Source organism: Sturnus vulgaris, chromosome 1 (genome assembly GCF_052056855.1).
Source record: "Sturnus vulgaris isolate bStuVul1 chromosome 1, bStuVul1.hap1, whole genome shotgun sequence".
Classification (NCBI taxonomy): Eukaryota; Metazoa; Chordata; class Aves; order Passeriformes; family Sturnidae; genus Sturnus; species Sturnus vulgaris.
In genome coordinates, this window is record NC_142243.1 from 122,021,175 (window position 1) to 122,041,772 (window position 20,598).

General features: G+C 36.6%; 1 protein-coding gene across 3 annotated transcripts in view; it reads right to left on the minus strand.

Annotated features, from left to right (window-relative positions):
* Positions 1–591: 591 nt before the first annotated feature.
* The window catches only part of PDE7A (phosphodiesterase 7A), a 75,564-nt gene continuing 55,557 nt past the window's right edge, over positions 592–20,598 (minus strand). For all 3 annotated transcript variants that reach the window (XM_014873028.2, XM_014873027.2, XM_014873030.2), the window contains 10 exons: positions 16,633–16,784; positions 14,898–14,961; positions 12,552–12,647; positions 9,405–9,505; positions 7,089–7,220; positions 6,693–6,784; positions 5,925–6,069; positions 5,122–5,218; positions 4,044–4,124; positions 592–2,712 (listed from right to left, as the gene is read on the minus strand). In XM_014873028.2, the coding sequence (XP_014728514.1) occupies positions 2,501–2,712; positions 4,044–4,124; positions 5,122–5,218; positions 5,925–6,069; positions 6,693–6,784; positions 7,089–7,220; positions 9,405–9,505; positions 12,552–12,647; positions 14,898–14,961; positions 16,633–16,784 (1,172 nt within the window). In that variant the 3' untranslated portion in view covers positions 592–2,500. The remainder of the gene's footprint in view (positions 2,713–4,043; positions 4,125–5,121; positions 5,219–5,924; positions 6,070–6,692; positions 6,785–7,088; positions 7,221–9,404; positions 9,506–12,551; positions 12,648–14,897; positions 14,962–16,632; positions 16,785–20,598) is intronic.

Sequence of the window (20,598 nt, forward strand, 5' to 3'; positions counted from 1 at the left end):
ACACTTTGATAATCTCTTCTGGGTCCTGTCAGAGCAAAGGACAGCAAGTTTGCACAATGTTAAAAATCACATGCTCTTTATAAATACTATATTGAAATATTCTATATACCTATTTTAAAAAGTATTCATCTTAATTTTCATTAAAATTATGTATTAACATATGCCTGTAACAAGTAGCAAAACTTAAAATGCAGTTGATGCTCTTTAAGCAAAGTTTCATTTTTTACAAATGTGTCACAGAAGGCCTTATCAGATACTGATTTCAGTGGTCATTTTGAAAATAGCTGCAGGCTTGGCCTATGTTTCGTTCAAAAAGGTCCAAGAGTAATCAGCACTTTTCCACATTTAACTCAGATAAGTGTTGCTCTGTAGCAAGTTTCTCTGTTTTTCTGTAGTAAGTTACACACAGCTGTTACTTCTGTGTTCTCCCAGCTTTAAACACCATTTCAAAGGCAACCTGTTAAAAAATGGCTCTTCTCTCCTGAAAATTACAACCAGAGCTCATTGTCCCATTGATTTTGCGCTGTTGGAGTCAACATCAAGAACTTGCGCTGACAGTGAAGGAAGGAAGTTCACGCAGGCTCAAAAGAATGGTTTCATTAGAAATTTATTTCTTTAAACATGGCCACTTTGAGATTAATGATATTACTTCAGGGAACATGAAAGAATAATAAACAGATTTAGAAGGGAAACAATCAGGTAAGTCAGGATTTGCTTTTCAAACAGTAAAAGGCCAAGCTCCAAGAGGCAATAAATTTTGGCATATGAGGACTAGTATTTTCAAATCCAAAAGTTGGCTTAGTTTTACAGTGGAAGCTGACTGCAACCTTAGCTACCTTTCCACAACGCTGGACTCAGTCATAACTTAAATGTACAGGAGCATAATGTGAAAAGATTTTGTTTTATTAATTAAAAGTTAACAGCAACAGGCACATATTAAAATGAATATGGCAAAGCCTTTACAAATGGCTTTACGCTGAAGCTCTCTTCCAAAAATGGCTGTTGCAACAAACTGTAAACAGAATAATAAACAGTCTTTTACAATAATAACAGGGAAATACAAATGAACTAAAAGAAAGCACCAGTTTCTCAAACTAGATTACAGTTGTGCTTACTGTACTTAAAACAATGTAAAACAAATTACAAAAATGGAATGTTTTAAGTTTAAAATTAGTCCTTTAATTTTGTCCTAAAAAACATTTTCTCCTTTTCCCATCAAAAACCCATCAGTGGGTAATGTTTCAGTAGAGGGAGGAATACGTAAACAATGCACTTTTTTTTAAAATTTTTTTCAAATCAAAAACAAATTTGGTCACTTAGCTTTGTGCATAGTTTAAGGCATCTGTAGCAATTTGTTACAGTTTCCTCCCCAATGTGGCTGTTCATGAAATTGTCACATTCTAAAAGAATAAATTAAAAAAAAAAAAAAAAGAAAAAGGAAAAATGTTGCCGTTCAAACCCTTCCCCGAGCCCTCCCGCCCTCCCCCGTCCCAAACGTACTCACACACCCACACATACACACACGCTGCAGCGAAAGGGGCATTTGTACCCTTGTTCTGAAGGACACGCTTCCCATCCCACATTATTTCAGATTGGCAAATACCCTGAGCTGATTATGGTGTTAGACATTCCACCTTTTTCTTGCATGTGCAGTTCAAGTGTACAATAGTGAGAACAACATGCGATGTTCCCACTGCAGAATCGCAATGCAGTTCGGACGCTTCCCCCCCCACCCCTTCCCTTCCCTTCCCAGATTCAGAAGTGTTTTTTCGCCGTTAAAAAATTGCATTCCCATATAGCACTGGAGTAAAGCTTGGCTGTGCTCTATGATGAATGCTCAGTTCCCAGTGCACAAACAAAATTATGGCAAATGGGAGGCTTTTCTGGCATCCAAAGAAACAAGAGCTGCAGTCTCAGATTTGATCTTTTAAAAAAGCAAAAAACCCAAGTTAGTGGTTCCTTCACAGCCATGCGCAAAGGTTAAGTCTAGAACCAATAGTTTCAGAGTACATTTGTAAACATCAAGTCTTGCCAGAGGCAGCAGAGGATGGGCACTTCACATTTCCGTATTAAAAGAGGGACTGAATGGAAGGTATGCTTTGAACACATTTATGCAAGTCTTGCTAAATTGCAAGGGAGTGGAACAACCCATGTCAAGTCTTAGATTTGAAGACCGTATTCCAAATATCATGAGAAAACCCAAGCCATGGGGCACAATGAAGCTTTTGTCCAGTTGCTCCAAGGCTCAGTCACTGCTGTGCTTTGCATATTCGAGGTTCCGAACGACAACCAACTGAGGCGGGTGCATATTGCTCTTATGTTCAGATCTGGTGGCTTAAAAAAATTCTGGGTCAAATGGTCTGTGTCAAAGGAAAACTTGGAAATAAATAATGCTGGCATCATTTTACTGTTTTACCAAAACCTTGGGCTGGCATGTGTCTCCTTTAATCCAACCGTGCAGATACCGAGGGAAGAGGCAGTTTTGTCATGGAGATTGAGGTCAGGACAATCGAGGTTCCTGAGGTAAAATGTCTGAGTCCATTTCCTCAAAAGTGGGATCAACATCGTCACCGCTGCCCAACTGTTCCCTCTGCACTCCCTTCCAGCTCGCCTTGTTCAGTCCCAGGTGGCCAAGCATTGTCTGTGACAGCCTCGTGTTGGAAAACCGGGCCCATTCCCCAAACAGTGGTTCCACTAAATAAGTCATAAAACCTTCAAAAACAAGCAAACAGAGGCAGATGAAATTAAAAAAAAATACAGATAAAAATTAAAATACTCAAACCAAATATTTTAAATAGCATTTAGTAGCAAATTAATAAACGTGCTAAACTACTCTTCTCCAACGTGCCATTTAAACATTCATTTAGATATTTCAGGCATCTTTACAAAAAAAATCTCTCAAAATGTAAAAGATTTTACTAATCAGTCAGAAGAACAGCAATACACTGCATTACAAATTAACCTTTTTTCTTTCACAGCCATGATCAAATGGAAACAAATACTGGACAATATGGAGAAGGGAGAGAAATCTAAACATCAGCAATTAGGTCATACGATTTAGAAAACCTAAATTTCTGAAAGACTTTATAATTGATTGCTCCACAGAGGGTCTGAATTATACTACAGAGGGGGAAAAATAATATATTTTTTCACAATATTAGGGTGACTAAAAATACTTTAAAATACAAATTTTAGAAATTTAACAAGGCCACAAAATAACACAGTGATGTACTTGGTGTGTATGCACATGTTCATTTATTTGTAATGTCTATTTCCATGAAACAAAAAATTCAGTGGTAAGATAGCCAAAATTGAGCTTTTTAATTAAAAAATATTACTTCCTGGCATTCTACATTTTAACAGTGCAGCTGATTGACACAAAAGCTGATGTGTTGAGTCTGAAGCATTAATTCATACGGTGTTTGTTGTTAAATTTGTTCTTTTCTTTTCCTATGTTTTTAACTGAGTCCCACTTCACCTCCATATTCAACTTTGATTAAAATTAACTATAAAAAGACATTTTACTATTTAAATCCAAGTCAGGTTAGCAAAAACTATTAATATAATGGCTATCCACCATTCTTCATCACATCTCTGCCCATCACCCTCATTAAAGGCTGCATTTAAAGGGAATGCTGACATTCCAAAAAGCTAAACCCAGCATGCCCAGTTGTGACAAGCTCACTGCAAAAGGCACCCGAGATCACATGGCAAGGGGAAGGGACCCTCCCCTTCCCAAAATACCCTTCAGATGAGGAAAGTTCTGGGCAGCAGTGTGGGAGAAGTCAGACAGCTGCCTCTCATGCTGTACCTGCTCTTTGAGGCAACACAGGGGCTCCAGGACTGTCAGGGCAGCACCGTTCATAAACAATTTCAGAGATGTTATATAGCAAATAAAAATAAAATTGCTCTTTATAATAAAGTGCTGCCACATGCACACACACACACAGTATGTTCAGCCTCTAGGAAATGTATCCAAAAGGTGCTTGTATTCAAATTGCATGCTGAAAGAAATCTACTAAAATGAACTGAATTGCAGTTACCAATCTGGATGTTGGCAATAGTTTCTGTCTGTCGGTCACAAAGTGGACTCACACCCAAGTGATATTTTTTTTCAATATCACCTAAAGAAACAAAAGTATAATGCACCGATTAAATCATCAAGTCCCAATCAAATCAAGCACTAACAGAAGTGAGCTGTGAGTGTTGGTTAACTAGGACACTACCATGCAGCTGGTGGAATGCATTTACTTCTCTTCCCAACTCCCAAAAGAACAAGTAGATCTGTCAGACTAACAATATTTGTAACTACTGTATTTAAATACTTGGTATGTTTCACCAAACAGTAATTACAGAAACCCTAGAGAACCACAGGTTTCCTGAAGGATTACTATCCTTTCTTGCAAAGCCTCCTATACTGTCATAGAAATGACAAATTAATCCCCCTTCAGCAATATGGAAGAGGACAGCTTAGCCTTCAGAATTTTCTCGCTATAGGCAATTTGTGTTTCTGCTTCCCCATCACCTTTATCTAAGATTAAGTCTCACATGATTAGCACCAAATAAAGCAGTCTGTTCCCCATTTACCATATTCACATGCAAATTAGCAGGTCTCAAGTCCACCAAGCTAGCCTTAATTTTATTATAAAACAATTTAATAATAATGGAGCAAATTCACTCCATTTGTCAATTAAAGGCTTTATTAACTGCTTACATAAGTAGTCTAAACTGCACAGTAACTAAAACTCTCCCTGGCTCTTACCTGCTTATCAACAGGCCCCACAGCTGAAATTTAAATATTGAAGACACATTATGAACATATGCCATAATTTGCTGAAACCTCTAGGGCAATTTTAAAGTGGCCATAATTATTAATCTGAAGCCCCCTTCAGCTGAAGGATGTATTGCATCAGCCATTCTAGGTTCAGATTCTAAGCAGATTCTCTGCTGAGTTTTAGTAACTGACCTTTTGCAGGAAACATAACCCATGAAAGTAAAAAAATCCCACACTGTACATCTCTGTTAGTGCTAAATATAAATGGACTAGGGCTCATGGACGTTCTGTCCACACTAAATACCTAAATACATTAAATACTAACAGATACTTCTACTCTTACTTGCCTTGATGGAAGAACTCCTCCGTTACTTTTTCACTCCACTGCTTGCTCAGCTCCCATGTCCGACAGGGGTTACAAATATCTGCACACTTCAAAGCCATCTAACAAGTTAACACACAGTGTTAGATCACCTTTCCTTCAACAGAAGTGCCTGGGATTACTTAATTCCTGATAGCAAATTATTTTAGGTTTTGTGAATAACAAACCTACCTACCATTTGTGCTCCAAAGTTATGTTCTGTAATATTTTAAAAACACTCAAGGAACTGTGAGATCTCACGATCATCCCTGAGTAATATGGAAATTCAGTCAACTCAAAGTATTTCAGGCCCACTATATTTAGTATACTCACTGGTAGAGGAGCCAAAAATAACTTCAGTAAAAGAAGCATCAAAGCAAGCAAGCAGTGGTTTCCATTTCTGGCTCTCATGCTTGTATTTTTAGCAATAGTTTGCATAAGACAGAACTTCTCATCTGTTTGTCCACTTTCTCTTATAGCCCACAATATGAACCAAGTAAGAAAATGCCTACAAACCTAAGGAGATTCTCATGGCTTTTGTTTTTAAAGTTTGCTAAAGCTCATTAGCACAACTGCAAACTGACTCACAACAGCAGTGCTTTCCTTCCCCAAAATACATTCTGACAAAGCATTTCACAGTTCTGAGGCTGCAATGGAACAGGACTAAAAGATAGTTCTGCTTCATTTTGAAAGGAGGAGAAGGCCTGGCAGAAGTAGTATTTAGTATTTAAAAGTAAATTCGTTTTTGCACTAAAACGCTGTTTTCAAAAATAAGAGCAGCAAGATCACCTGTAAGATGAAGTGACGATGGTTTGCGTTCTCTAAACATAGATCTCCTCTATCCAAATGGGATCGGAACATGGACAGGTACTCGTTTTGTTGACTGATGTCTGTGGCAAGAATGAGATCGCCTATCTGGCTCTCCATCAGCTGCCTGAATAAGGGACACCAAACATTCAAAAGTATATCGGTTAAGAATAACAGTCGTCACTAGATCTACATGGCTTTTAATCATATTTATTATTATACAAATAGAAGCTTTTTAATAAGCATTTTCACTGAACTGTTTGTTTTCTTTTCCTTAAAAATTCTTGCAAAATTCACAGAAATACCAGAATATTTCACAGGCAGTTTTCGGGAAGACTAGAACAGCTTTTAGCTTTTTTTCCTCCCCCTCCCTTTTTTTTTTTTTCCTTAAAAATGCACGAACTGATTGTCTCAAGATTATTTCTTGTCAAGAGTAGGTGAAGATGGTCTATTTTAAACTACAGTTGTGGTGGCAGAATGAGAAAAGACAGCCAAGTTTAGTCTGAACAGGTGCTTGACTACATGAATACACTCCTTCAATGTGCTTGCAATAAATGTTATTTTCCGAGTATCACGTTGCACCATGAACTGCTCTACTCTACCAGCACAGTATCCAGGAATTCTTAAAATAGATCTCCATATTTTGTACTCAAAAGTGCTGTGCAATAACTTATCTAGTTTTGCAGGGCTGTCTTAGCTGACAGATTGCTTCTATCTGAAACTAATCTATATTATGTGCTATAAACATACCTGTTTTCTAATGACATATGTGCAAATAAACCAGATTCTCTCAGCAACCCCACTGCTGATCTCCAGTGATGGTTCTCTAATACTGAGGTATTCTGTGAATTAAAAGGGAGTAACATATATCAGTCAATGTCTTTTTCTTAAACTGAAAAACTATATACAATTTGGTGGTGTTTTGGGGTTGATGTTTTGTTTTCTTCTTTTCTTTTTTGTTTCTCCCAGAGGTTAAAACCCACAAATCCTGAATACTTAGTTAATTTGCACAATTTTTTATCCCAGTCACATGGAAACAAAATCTTCATTCAATCCTATCATTAGCTAAACACATAACAATTTATACTCCTTTTCTATACTCCTCTCCAAACCTGGTTTTAACAAAACAACTGATTTTATCCTTACCTTATATAAAGTCGCTAAATAATGATTTGTTTTAATTAAGAAAGGTTGGTTAACACCTGGGTGATCCAAATCGTGTGTGGCAGCTGCTATTAAACTGAGCAGGACATCCCATGGAGTTAAAGATTTGGAAAGCTGCAAGGCAAACCCAACAAAAGTTAGTAATGCAATATGGTCTTAGAAAAAGTGCATGAGTGTTGCTTTTTTGGTTTTCAGTAACTAACAGCCAATAGTCATTTGGAGAAAATCTTGAAGATGTAAAACTAACATTCCACTGACTTTTCACAGTACTTCCCCCCAAAAAGCTACAAAATTTCAACAATGGTTTAAGCATTATTATTTCTGAATGGCAAGGTTCATTCTTAAAAAATGCCATCACAAAAAATCTTTTGTGTGTAGTAATGAAGCACTTTTCCTAATCAGACCCCATAAAAGCAGCAAATTCTTAAAATTAGCTCTTCCTCTCATTTACCAAATCCATTTGTATGTGTCTGTTCTTCTTTAAATTCATACTGTTTAAATTCATACTTTCAAAAAGCATGAAAACCTTTCCTCCTAAGAGGAAGAAACTAATGCTCTGGAAGACTTAGAAGTATTTTGGATGTATTTCTACTCTTATGCAAAATTGTATTTCAAGGTCTACCAGGAACAGAACCAAAGGAGGAACATATGCCACAAATAAATATTTTCAATGTGCTTGTCAATTAACTCAAGATGCATCTACATGGACTTACTTTCACTGTTCATAGCTGGTCTTGCTTGTGATTGAGAGGTTTGAAAGTTTTAACTCAGTTATAAAGTCTAGCTTGCACTAAAACAGAGAGGACAGTTCTGCCCATATAAAGGTGAACTGCAGCAAACACCCTGCAAGGACAGAAGTTTATGTTCCCTATTGCATTTGCCATGTATCACACCTCACATGTTTAAATCACACTTTAGTGCAACAGAGCTGTAGCTCAGTACATTGAATTATAGCCGTATATGTTACTAAAAATACAAAGTCTATACTTGTATCTGAAGCTTCACAAAACTTCCATCACGAGTATTAAAAATGCTCAGAGCTTCCCAACTGAATGCCATAAAAAAAGCTCATCATGTATCAGCTCTGATCAGGCTCACAGCACCAATTGGTCTGAGAGCTGCAGTGAGAAACTGAGTGGGAGGAGTGGGCAAAGAGCCTCTGAAAAAGGCTTTATGGAGCCAAAACTTACTTGGTTTTACCTCAGAAGCAGAATAAGGAGCCACACTACTCAAGGGAGTATCAGACTGGTGATAATCTGCATCAAGGAAGGTAACTTCTCACCTACCTACAGAGCATTACCTCTTTCAGTTTAATAAAGGACAGGACTTTGCCCTGAAATTGTCCAAGACATCCCTTACAGCAGCCTGACAGCAGTCCAAGTAGTGAGGAATAAACACTCAGTTTAGCTCCTTAAGGTCTGTCACTCTACCCTTTGTTAAAAAGAAAGCCAAAGAGAACTCCTGATGTATTGCTATGAACTGCCTCTCATAGAAGCAAACTGTCCAGTAACAGCAAAGATGAGCAAAGCGAGGGTAATGGTAATTTATGGAAGAAAGAAACCACCCCAGATTACAAGTACACAGGTTTATTGTTGCCAGCTCTGACTCAGGCTGCAATTCTATATAAATGTCTTGAGGCAGCTGCAACTTTAATTCCCTGCTGTAATTCAAAGGGAAGTCACACAAAAGACCATGTCAGGGGGATAAAAAGAAAACACGCTAAGTGTGAATCCACAGCCTCAGCAACAGGGTGGGCAAGGGAGAGTTCAAAAGTGTCTCTTGTTGGGTTCTTAGGTTTCTTTACTTTTGATAAAACCTGCATGTGCATATACACATATATGTATGCATGTAGGTTTATATATAGACCTATGACCTTATTGCTCTCTACAACTGCCTGAAAAGAGATTGTAGCCAGTTGGGGTTTGGCTGCTTCTCCCAGGTAACCATTGACAGCACAGAGAACACAGTCTAAAGATGTGCCAGGGGAGGGTTAGGTTGGACATTAGGAACAATTTCTTCACTGAAAGGATTAGACATTGGTATGGACTGTCCAGGGTGGTGGTGGAGTCACTGTCCCTGGAGATGTTTAAGTAAAGGTGTTTAAAGTGTATGTGGCACCCAGTGCCATGGTCTAGCAGACAAGGTGGTGTTTGGTCACAGGCTGGACTCTCTCTCAGAGGTCTTTTCCAACTGAAATGGTTCTGTGATACGTGCACACAATCCATTCATATGCATATACACACAAACACACATATTTCTGTGTGTATGAGTGATGTAAAAGTGAGAATGCTGCCTTACCTTGGGCTCTTTTAAGTAACAGTGCATGGCCTGAGTCACATCAGCAGCATGAACTGCATTATGATAAGGATTTTGACTGTGATAATCTTCTTGAACCATAACTGCAGAAAAATAACAAAAATCCACATTTAAATAAAATTGCAATTTTTTCAAGGGCCATTTTATATGCCCCTATTAGGCACAGAAATATGTGATATCACAAGTTACATACACGTGAAAGCATCAGAGTCAATAAATCATCGGCTGAACCATGATGCAGCTGTAAGATTTTTATGCAAAGAAAGTGTTTGCTAAAGTAAAGTAAGTAAGTGAAGTAAAGTAAGGTGACATGTAAAGTCACCTCAGAACAAAAATTAAACAACTTGAAATCAATATATAATCTGAGATACTCTAAGAGTTTCCCAGGGAGGGCTATCTTTTACAATCTGTCTGAATGGTGAGGCAACACTAAATACAAAATGAAAATTATGATATTCACCAAACCATTAGGATGACTTCATATCATGACCTGAAAAGAGATAGGATTTTAGAGGAATTAAGCACTGCTTTCCTGTCATATGAAGTGGTTTGTTTTCCCATTTAGGAAAGGGGTCATGGAAAGTCAACTTTATATATTTTTAGGTATTTTCTCATACTTGTACTCAGGCGAATATAAGCCCATATACAATTTAGGAAAGAATCTCATTTAGATGATGGGCTGAATAACTACCTAGAGTCAATGTTTCCTATTTAACTTCTTTGCTTTCCTCCTCTTTTCTCCATCTTCCTGGCTGTCTTCAAACATTATAGGCAGAATTCTCTAAAGGGCATCAACATAAGCTCAAGTAGAGGGAATGAAAAAACTATAATGTTAAAAAGGATGGAGGGGAAGAAGATCTAAAGCACAGCAATCAAACTATATTCTAAAGTTCTGTGTGTCACAACACATTAGTTCTTCCAAGCAAACTTCAAAAGAACGTTTTCCTGTCTGACTACAGTCTATCACTCCCACCAAACAAACATGCCCACAAGCTTCTTTGCTACTCAATTTACAAGCCCAAAGGATCCATGTAATTGTGAGTGCAATGTTACAGCATTACTGACATGGTATTTGTGAAGAGCTGAAGTCCATGAAAAGTCAAAATACTGTCACCACCATGTAATCTCTATAGTACTCAATGAATAGGTGACAGCTCATATGAAAAATAATGAAAATCAATATAAATGTCTTTGGGCTTCATTAACCTGCAGTAGAACTCTCTCCCATCTATTCCTCACATCAAGTGAATTAAATGCATATATCCCTGGCTATCTTTTATTTTTTAATGGCTTCATAGGCTGATCCAGCTACCTGAACTTTACAATTTTCCTAACTTAGTTATTTTATTAAAACAGACCTAGGTCAACACTTTGATGACAGTTTGCCAGAGTTAGGATAGAACAACAATCCTGTTTTCAGGAATTTCAGGAATTACTTTGCATTTTCTCTCCCCTGGTTCAGGTCTGGAATAAGAACCTCTAAAGACACAGTAAGAAGATGCAGCTCTCCAAGTAGACTATGGAAATCACTGAAAGACCACACGTGCATGTGATGTGTGTATATATATATATGTATATATACACATATTAAAAAAAAGTTAAGATCCTACAGGGGACTAAAATCAAGATTTCTCTACTTATAAAGATTCCAGTAGATTCTCATATAATATGAATTTTTTGTGGCAGTGGACCATTTGAGCTGTCCTAGTCTTCTAGAATTTGATCTTCAGATTGCTATGGATTAGAGTATAAGAAGTAGCAACAGAAAAGAATTAATTGTTTTCATGCTAAGAAGTTGTATTTGGAAGAAAGGTTCTTAGATTTTACACTGGACTAAGAGCTTTTTACTGATACTAAGTAGAAGGCATTACATAAAGAGAAAGGTGTTGAATTTCAAATTTAGAATAAAATTTGCCTTCTTCAAAGTATAATCTCATTTTAGTGGATTATGACTTTGAATAGTCACATGTAGTTAAAACTCTCATCTTCTGATGACCAGTTATGTAGACCAGCAATTTCTAACTGCTCTTTCAAGTATTATCATTTGCATAATGTCAACTAACCAGATAAGAAAGACAAACCACATTCAGTTAGAACTCAAGAAGCCTAAAATCAAGTTTCTATAATCATTTTTCTCCATTCCAAATATCAGTCATTAAGATCAGCTGATTAACATTCCTGACTGGAAAAAATTTAGTCCACTTTAAAAAAACATGAAACGCAAAACAGAACTGATTTTTTTAAAACTGAAAGAGAACTAAATTATGAAAACAGACATTCTCTTCCTCGAAAGGGAAGAAGAGACTTCCAAATGTGATTGCTCCCCTGTTAAGTGACAAGCTTTGTAACCACGGAATTGTTTTCTCTGAAACTGTGAAAAACTGCTAAAAGGGACCAGAAACTTGTTTTTCCTGCTCAGTTAAAAAAATCATCCCACTTTACAAAATTAAATATACTGTCACAGAAGAACCAGAGGAAGGAGGTCTCATACCAGCACCTGTCCATGTACTGGGATGCAGACAGCTCTGTTGAGTGAATGTACCACTTGGTTTGGATATTCTACATTGTATTTACAATTCTTTCCAAAGAAGCATTTCAGTGACACAGGCCCAGACACACAATTAAAATTGTCCTGTACTCTTTACACTTTATACAGAAAATATGTTCACAATACAATGCTTACTTATAGGAGAATTTGAGCAAGCCAGAGATAAAACCAAATTGGCACCAGAAAGTATTTTTTACATATTGCATACAGTTAGGGAACTATACCATTGGAAAAAGTAAAGATCAATACAGAACTAAAAATCAGAACAAAGAAAGGAGCTGTCTAGCCCTTCCCAATACAAATGTGACACAATGTCACAAATATTCCTGATTGTTTAATAGATAGAATACAGCATTAGCTATGAAACTATTAAACGTTTTAATACTTGTTTGGATTTAACATTGTAAATTCTATACTCATAAAAACTTTGAGCGATCGTCTCAATTAATATAATTTAAATCACTGCACAATGTAGACTGCATCAGTACCCTTCAAACCTTATTGCTGAACTACAACCAGGACTTAAGGTATAAAAATGCAGATAAACAACAATATTCATGAAAATAAAAAGCTATATTTACCCAAAAATCTACGAAGTTTCATCGTATCTAACTGGAAGTGTTCAATTAGTCCATGTAGATTAAACAGATGAAAGGTTAAGCTGACTAGACTGTTTCCTAAAAATAAGATGAAAATACTAATTCATTGGAAGCCATTAAATCAGTGACTCTTCCATAAGAAATGCATTATTTCAAACAAACTGGTCACAAAAATTTTACAGGCAAATTTCTCTACACCAAGTCATGATATTCTACAACAATTCATAAATATTTAAATCTTACTGCATGACAAGTTTCCATTAGCTGTCTCTAGTAACTAGTGGTTTTGCTTAATTCTAATGCATTCACCAACTGTCCAATGACAACTTATATGAAGAAAATGTTACTGAACATTAAAAAATTAACCTGCTTCAACATGCAAATCCATTATAATGATATTCAATTTTATAATTATATTTATATTTATCACAAACACATATACAAAATACAAATATAATCAGGCAAAGAGAAAAGCTAGACAACACTATTGATAAGAGCACATAGCATATTTGCAATCTCTTATTTTTATCATATATTTGCTCGACTTCGACTTAGCTCACTCAGAACTCTATAAAAAATGTATTCTCTTACAAGTGTATAATATATGCTGTCTACTCATAGCTTTATTATAATCTTTTGCAGTGGTAAAATAAGTAAAAACTGTAAGAGAGACAGTCCACAATGTTCATCTGAAATAGCTGGTCCATTATTTGCTCTGCAAACAATGTCATGAATGACAATCTTCATTTAGCATTACAGAACCTAGCACAGACAGAAACTGAGTACAAAAAGACAAAATTTTTTGCTATATCAAACTTGTTACTAGGCTAGAATTAATGTCTTCTCATGTACATGCCACATCTTCACAATGCAATAAATATGCAATTCTTGGAACAACATGTACTGGGGAAATTCTTCTGTAGAGGTTCATCCAGTGCAGCTCATCCAGCAGCATTTTATATACAGCATTCTGCCCTTACAAACTTTCAAGAACAAGGCTGCCTGATCAAAATGTCCTCCCAAAATGATTTAATTAGGATGCAAAATGGATGATGGTATTGTAAGGCTTCCACAATAGAAGCTCTTCTGGTAGTACTTTAAATGTATTTGAAAAAAGCACATATATAAAAGGTAGAGAAGGCTCTTGTGAGAAGGATGACTTCAGGTTTCTCCTATTTGAGAAACTGATTCAAAAGAAGCTATGCTTACATGTTAACTTGTACACATAGCTTTCTCTCATTCAGTTATGTAAAGTTTATCATTATCTATATAAGCATTATAATTTTACAAGACCTTGCTCTTTTCATTTTTTTTCTATCCACCTTCTGTATTAAATATAACTGTGAGGCTACTACTTGTACACTTTCAATGAAACAGAAGAGAAAAAGATCTTTTGGTGCCACATTCTTATTTTTGAACTTAAATTCTTGTTCTGGCAACTTTAATTGCAACTTTGCTACCTACTCCACATGACTGCTGCAAAATCTGCAAGAGCTGCCCTCCATTCTCTTCCCACACTGGCACAAATACCACTGTGATGCTGGACTTGCTCGTCTCCTCTTTCCATTCTGTTCAAAACCCACCTGCCATTGCTGAGATTATAATGCAAAACTTCACCCTACCCACTGCAGCAGCACTCCCTCCTTCTTCCCAGTACATTTACAGATCTCTTTTCTGCCTATAAGTGAACAATACTTAGAAGTTTTTTCTAACCAACTACTCCAACTACTACAGTAGTTCCTACTGCTATTTGTAATGAGCACATAAAAGTCGTCAAAATGTTCTCTTCCTTTTTCTATGTTGTGCAAGCTATCTGTACAGCAGCTTCCCTCTGTTCAACTCCCAATTCTCCAGGTATTCTATGTCATAATTATAATGGCTTAACACCAACATGCCTCTTACAGCACTATAATGTAATAGAACTATTCTATCTAACACTACATTTATCAGAAAAATACTTGTTCAATATAAATGGCCTTTTGGATAGAACCATAGAACCATAAAAATTACCCAGTACAAAAGTACAAGATCATAAAATTATTTGTTAATTTGTATCAAATTACCACTATAAATTACTAAGAGAGAACAACAACCTACAAAGTACATCAAGGGCCTCTTCTAAAAATCAATGATTAGTATAAGTACTGACAGTATCATTATTTTAATGGAATGACCAGGCAAACTAGGACTCAGATTAAAGACTATTAAATCAAAAAATACTACCTGCATTTGTGCTCTTTAGTGAACAATCACATACAACACTGCAACATAAGTCCAACAGTTATGTTAGAAGATACAACACAAATGAAATACCAAAAGTAAACTCACCATTTGTCAGTCTATCAAAAAGAAAAATATCAAAATTCCAATTTCCAACCTTCTCCAGCATACACTGAAAAGAAATACAGAAGCAGTCATTTTTAATCAGTGTATGTCTATCTTCCTGTAGCTCAGAGGAGTATTTAAGATTTCAGAGACAGATTAAGTCTAGAATTTCTACATACAAAAAAAATAATAGTAAAAGAATAATTAAATTTGCCTGATAGCTGAAAAACATCACACATTTACAAATAAAAAGACTGGAGGGAAAAAACCAAACAAGAAGTGTCTTGACAGAACTGGCTGGAGATCCTCCTTCCAACCTTCATTCAATTTCTCAAAAGACAATTTAAAACAATTAGGTTCAAATCAGAAATAGTATGGCAGAATAACTGCGCATTCAGACTAGCAAATTAATCTGTGTAGTCTTTTACCCTTTTTTCCCCTGCTTACAGAACAGTATCTAGATTATTCACTAGATATTTGAGGCATTGTATGACCATTTTAATTCAAGAACCTGGCTTTAGACTTTTCACCCCACTGAACTAGCATGTCTTTATCACAGCTGCTCCACATGAACTGTTCTTCCTGCAACAGGGATGAGCAAGAACACCAAACATGCAAGAAGCCTCACCAAAGTTGAGCAGTCCCAATCTTTGCTTCCCTTACCTGTATCAGAAATACCTGTCCAGCACATTTTACAACAGATTCCTATATTCTCCTACTCTCATTAGATTGGTAGAGCTATTTTGTGTTCCAATTATAGGTTCCATTTTTTATCTACCAGCTGCTAAAACTTATCAGAAGAAACAAAAGCATTAATAATATCTTCTTCTTATTAAATTACAGGTATATTTTTAAAATCCATTCTCCAGATTATCAGATTTCTTCCTACACCACAGCCTGATCATATTCAGCATGGATACATCCATGGTATTCTAAGTATATTCTTTTTCTGTGTCAGATGACAAAAAAGCACTACATGCAGTCATACAGCCTTTGGAATCTTGAATAACCTGAATAATCTTTCCCTGTTCAGTCCCCTTCAGCACTGTGCATCCTCTGTTGCAAATACAGCAGCCTTTCATCCAGGCAGCTGCTCCCTTAGCACCAACTCTCTTCCCAGTATCTGCTTTCCCTGCCTTAGTGCTGCACAAGTGTATTACAGCTATCACATTTCTTTTCTAGAAGCGCCTACCAAAGAAAAGGTCAATTTGACGTAATTATGTCCTGAGAAATGCATTTAATACACTTTATTGAATTTAGGCAGTCACTCTCCCAGTTGTTCACTAGTGAGGTTAGCCTAAAAATCAAAGGGAATAGCTGTCTAAATTACTCCATTACATTTCTTAAATACAAATACATTTTCGTCTCTTCATTTTTTTCCTTCAATTATTCAAGGGCATCCTTAATTCACCAGTTATTAAAAAACAAAAACAAAAACAATTAAACAAAACAACAGCAACAAAAAAAAAACCACTAGCCACATATAAATCATCCAAGTAAACTTGCGGGCAGTAGATGAGTTTGCTACAAACAATGAAATTTTTTCTGGATTTCATTACAATATATATATATATATGTATATATATACATAAACACACAAAAATACATACATGCATACATTAAAAATTGCTTAAAATTGGTATTTGGTTGCACTTTTAGTACGTGATATAGTTATATATACTAGCAAGCATTTAGATAAATATACTGTAAAAAAAAAAAAAGAACTCAAGCAACTAACCTTTGCTTGTCCATTATAATCATCATCTAAAATGTTTGAAGAATTTGGAACAGTGATACCACGGAAAAAACGGGAAGATCTCAGGTATCGCTGGAAACTAAGCAACCTTCTCACATTTCTTGCAGACACAGATACCTCGATTTCAGAATTTGCTACAAAAAACAAGAAAATAAACACTCTCTCTAAAAAACCTTTATCAAAAACACAAGTGCTCAGGGATGTTTGGTACAAAGATAATGCAATTTTTTTGAGTATCAAACATTTCAGCACAAATACAGATATTTTTAATAATACTAAATACAGAGCCATGGATTAGAAAAAAATATGTTCTGTGTAAGCATCCTGTGAAGAAAAACAAATACTTAAATCATAGCTGCAACTTATCTTTTTAAGGAACTCTTGTTATTGAAAGAACAAAAATATTACAGATATTGTTTAAAAACACAGACAGTACTGCAAACAAATTAATTTTGGAAAATTGCTGTCATATATACACGTCCAATCCATGTCCCTAACAGATCACCTACGATGGTATGTACACCAGCATGAGATTATCAGAAACTGAGCGTTGATACAGGAGACACAAGTAGGCTTTGAGCATGTACAAATTACTTTTAAACAGTTTAGAGCTCAGAAAACCTCTTAACTCTACTGTGCTGAAGTTTTAAACACACTCAAGTAATATTGGTGCTTTTGCTAATAACTACACTCTTCTGCCAAACAATTATGGCATTTACATACACAGTCTATCTAACTCTGTTTCCCAGTATGGTGAAAACACAACAGAAAATTATTTCAGCCTCTTTTCAAATACTAATCCAAATATTTTGTTTTACTTTTATAGGTTAACTGATTTATACAAATTACTGATAGTAGTTTATGTCCAATTCCATTTGGTATGCCTGAAGTGTTTTAGAAACCCCAGGATCGAACTACACTGAGCTAGAGTTCCTTTGTAGCAAGCCAGATATTCTCATTTTGAAATACATTAGGCCAAACTTGGCCTTTACTTTCTTTTCAACAGTGCCCCACAATAGTAGTCTTATATAACCAACAGGAAGCTAATAATCTTATCTTGAAATTCATTCAACCTGCCTGAAATGACTCATGTTAAATAATAAAATTCTAAAAAGAGGTATTAAGTAAAGAAGTCAATGCCAACATGTTTTTCAAAAATACAGATCATCAAAAACAACATTATCACAATTCTGTAGCATGTATCTCTTGTCCTTCCAAAAACAAGGCATATTAGAAGTTGGTAAAGTAAGGAGTTACAACTGTTGTTCTTAAAGTCAGTCTAAAATGTTGTACAAAGGAAGGTGTGGCCCTATTGACAATCTGAACTAAAAGGCTCAGGGATTCCTAGTGACAGCAGCTTAATCCTACATAAGATAAATCTTTATCCATTTAAATTCTTCTCCCTGCAGAAGCTCCAATTTACTTTCTGTTCTATGCTAGCTCATTAATATATCAATATTAAATTAACATATTAATTCCCAAACCACACTAATAAAACACCTCTAAATAAAACAGTGCTGACAGTGGCATGATCACAGAGTATCTAATCAAATGAAGCACCATTTCCTATCAACCATCTCTGTGAACAGAGATTAAACTGACACAACTGAATGTTCTTTCAGACATGCCTGAAACACTTCATCAATACGCTGAAGTTCAGGGCTAACACAGACATCTCCATATGAAGTATCCTACCATTCTCAAGGCCAAGCACTCTTCCTCTAAAGACACTGGTACCTATAATATATCCCAGTTTACCTATAAAGTAAACAGATGTACTACATAAGATAAAGGTTGCTTATAAAGCAACATTCATGTGTATAGCAGGAAAATAAATAGATTCTGTTATGCTACATTACTCTACCAATATTTCTAAGCACATTTGTGGCCATGAGGTTACAGTCTGAGCACTGCCAGCCTGCAGAACAGAGAAGCAGGGAGCAATATAGCTGCTGTTGCTAATGCAATGTATGATATGGCTAAGAAGCTCTTCCCCCTCAATCTTGATCCAATTCCTTAAGAGCCAAATTTCAAAACCGAAATTATTTGGTTGAAAATAAAGTAATATAATATGGTTATATTTACGTCATAAAATGATCCAAAAAATCCAAAAAGTCATCCACAAAAGCCAGAAACTTCACTAAATCTCAATAAAACAAAATATTTAAGGTAGGAAAATTAGCACTTTTCTGGAAGCATAGATAATTTTCTTGTTCTCAAGTACTCTTCTACAGATCTACAAGTTAACACAAACTTGTTTTTGTTGTCATGCTACAAATTAAGTTTCACCGTCACTGGTACCACCCATTAATCTTGGACAGAACAGTATGATGTAGGTACTACAAGTAAAACAGCAGGTTCTGGCAGCAAAGTACACAACAGAACACAGAAATATAATAATGGGGCAGTACAAGCGTGTGTTCCACCTATGCTTGTATTCATATGTCATTCAGGAGGGGCTGCACATCATCTTGCTTCAGGATTTTTTCTGATGATGATAGAGGTACAGAGGCAAATGAGTTACTTGTTTTTCTGTGAAGCCAAACCATCATTCTCTTCACAATACATTATTGACACTTATTCATCTTACAAATATGTTCAAACTCTCTAAATTATCACCAATTTGCATAGTTTGTAAACCGCTACTATTACACATTAATCCTACTTTTTCTACTGCTTGTTAAAAGAAAAAAAGCAAAGCCTACATTATTCCAGCTTTCCTAGTACCAATGCTGCTTATTACAGAATCACAGAATAGGTGAGGTAGGAAAGTACCAGATGAGGTTCATCTGGTCAAACTCCTCTGCTCAAGCAGAGTCACCTAGACCACACTGCCAAGAACTCTCTCCTAGAAGCTTTTGTGCATCTCCAAGAATGCTAAACTCCATAAACTTTCTGGGCCAGCACTTGCTCACACACCCCCACAGTGGAAAAGTGTTTCCTGATGTTCAAAAGAAACCACCCATGTTTCAGTTTGTGGCTATTGCCTCTGGTCCTCACACTGGGCACCACTGAAAAGAGCCTGGCTCTGTCCCCTTTGCACTTTCCCTTCAGGCATTTGTGTGCACTGAGAAGTTTCCCCTTGAGCCCTCCGTAGGCAGAACAGTCCCAGCTTTCTCAGCCTTTTCTCACCACGCCTTTAATCCTCCTCACTCTTTGCTGGACTCTCTCTGGTGTGTCGATGTTTCTCTCTTACTGGGGAGCCCAGACCAGGACTCCATGTGAGGCCTCTCCAGTGCTGCATATAGGAGCGGGATCACCCCCCTCAACCTGCTGGCAACATTCCTCCTAACGCAGCCAGGATACCACTTGCTTTCTTTGCAGAAAGGAGATATGTCTGGCTCATGTTTAACTCGGTGCCCACCAGAAGGCCCAGCTCCTTTTCTGCCAAGTCACTTTCCAGATGGTTGCCCCCTACTTGTGCTGGGGTCTGGGGCTGCTGCTTCCCATGGGCCGGGCTTTGCACTTGCCTTTGAGCTATTCTTTATTGCACACGGATAGCCCAACCTAGGCAGTAACACCTTGACTAAATGTCTTTATCCTTTAGATCTGAAATGATGAGAGTAACTTCCAAATGAGAAAAGAGATCTTGAGCCTTGCCATCCCTCTGCAGCTCCAGAGCACATGATTTGGGGGACTACACCAGCACAAAACCTAAATTTCTCTCTTTAACAGTTAAACATTTACCCCAGGACAATTCAGAATAAGCGAGTCAGATGCGGAGGTTTGACAGGTTATTAATTTAAAGGTGAGGCTGAAACAGAAAATAGCTGGCTTTCAAGGAAGGGGGTGAGAGGAAGATGTGTTCTTCAGCTGCAGGAACACTGATTGCTACTGTGCCTACCTTTTCTTTTCCTCACAGATAAATTATTATTAAGAATACAAAAACCAAGTGCTTTGTGGTTTTGGCAGACCAGCTAAGGCTAGTTAATGGAAAAGACTGGTAAA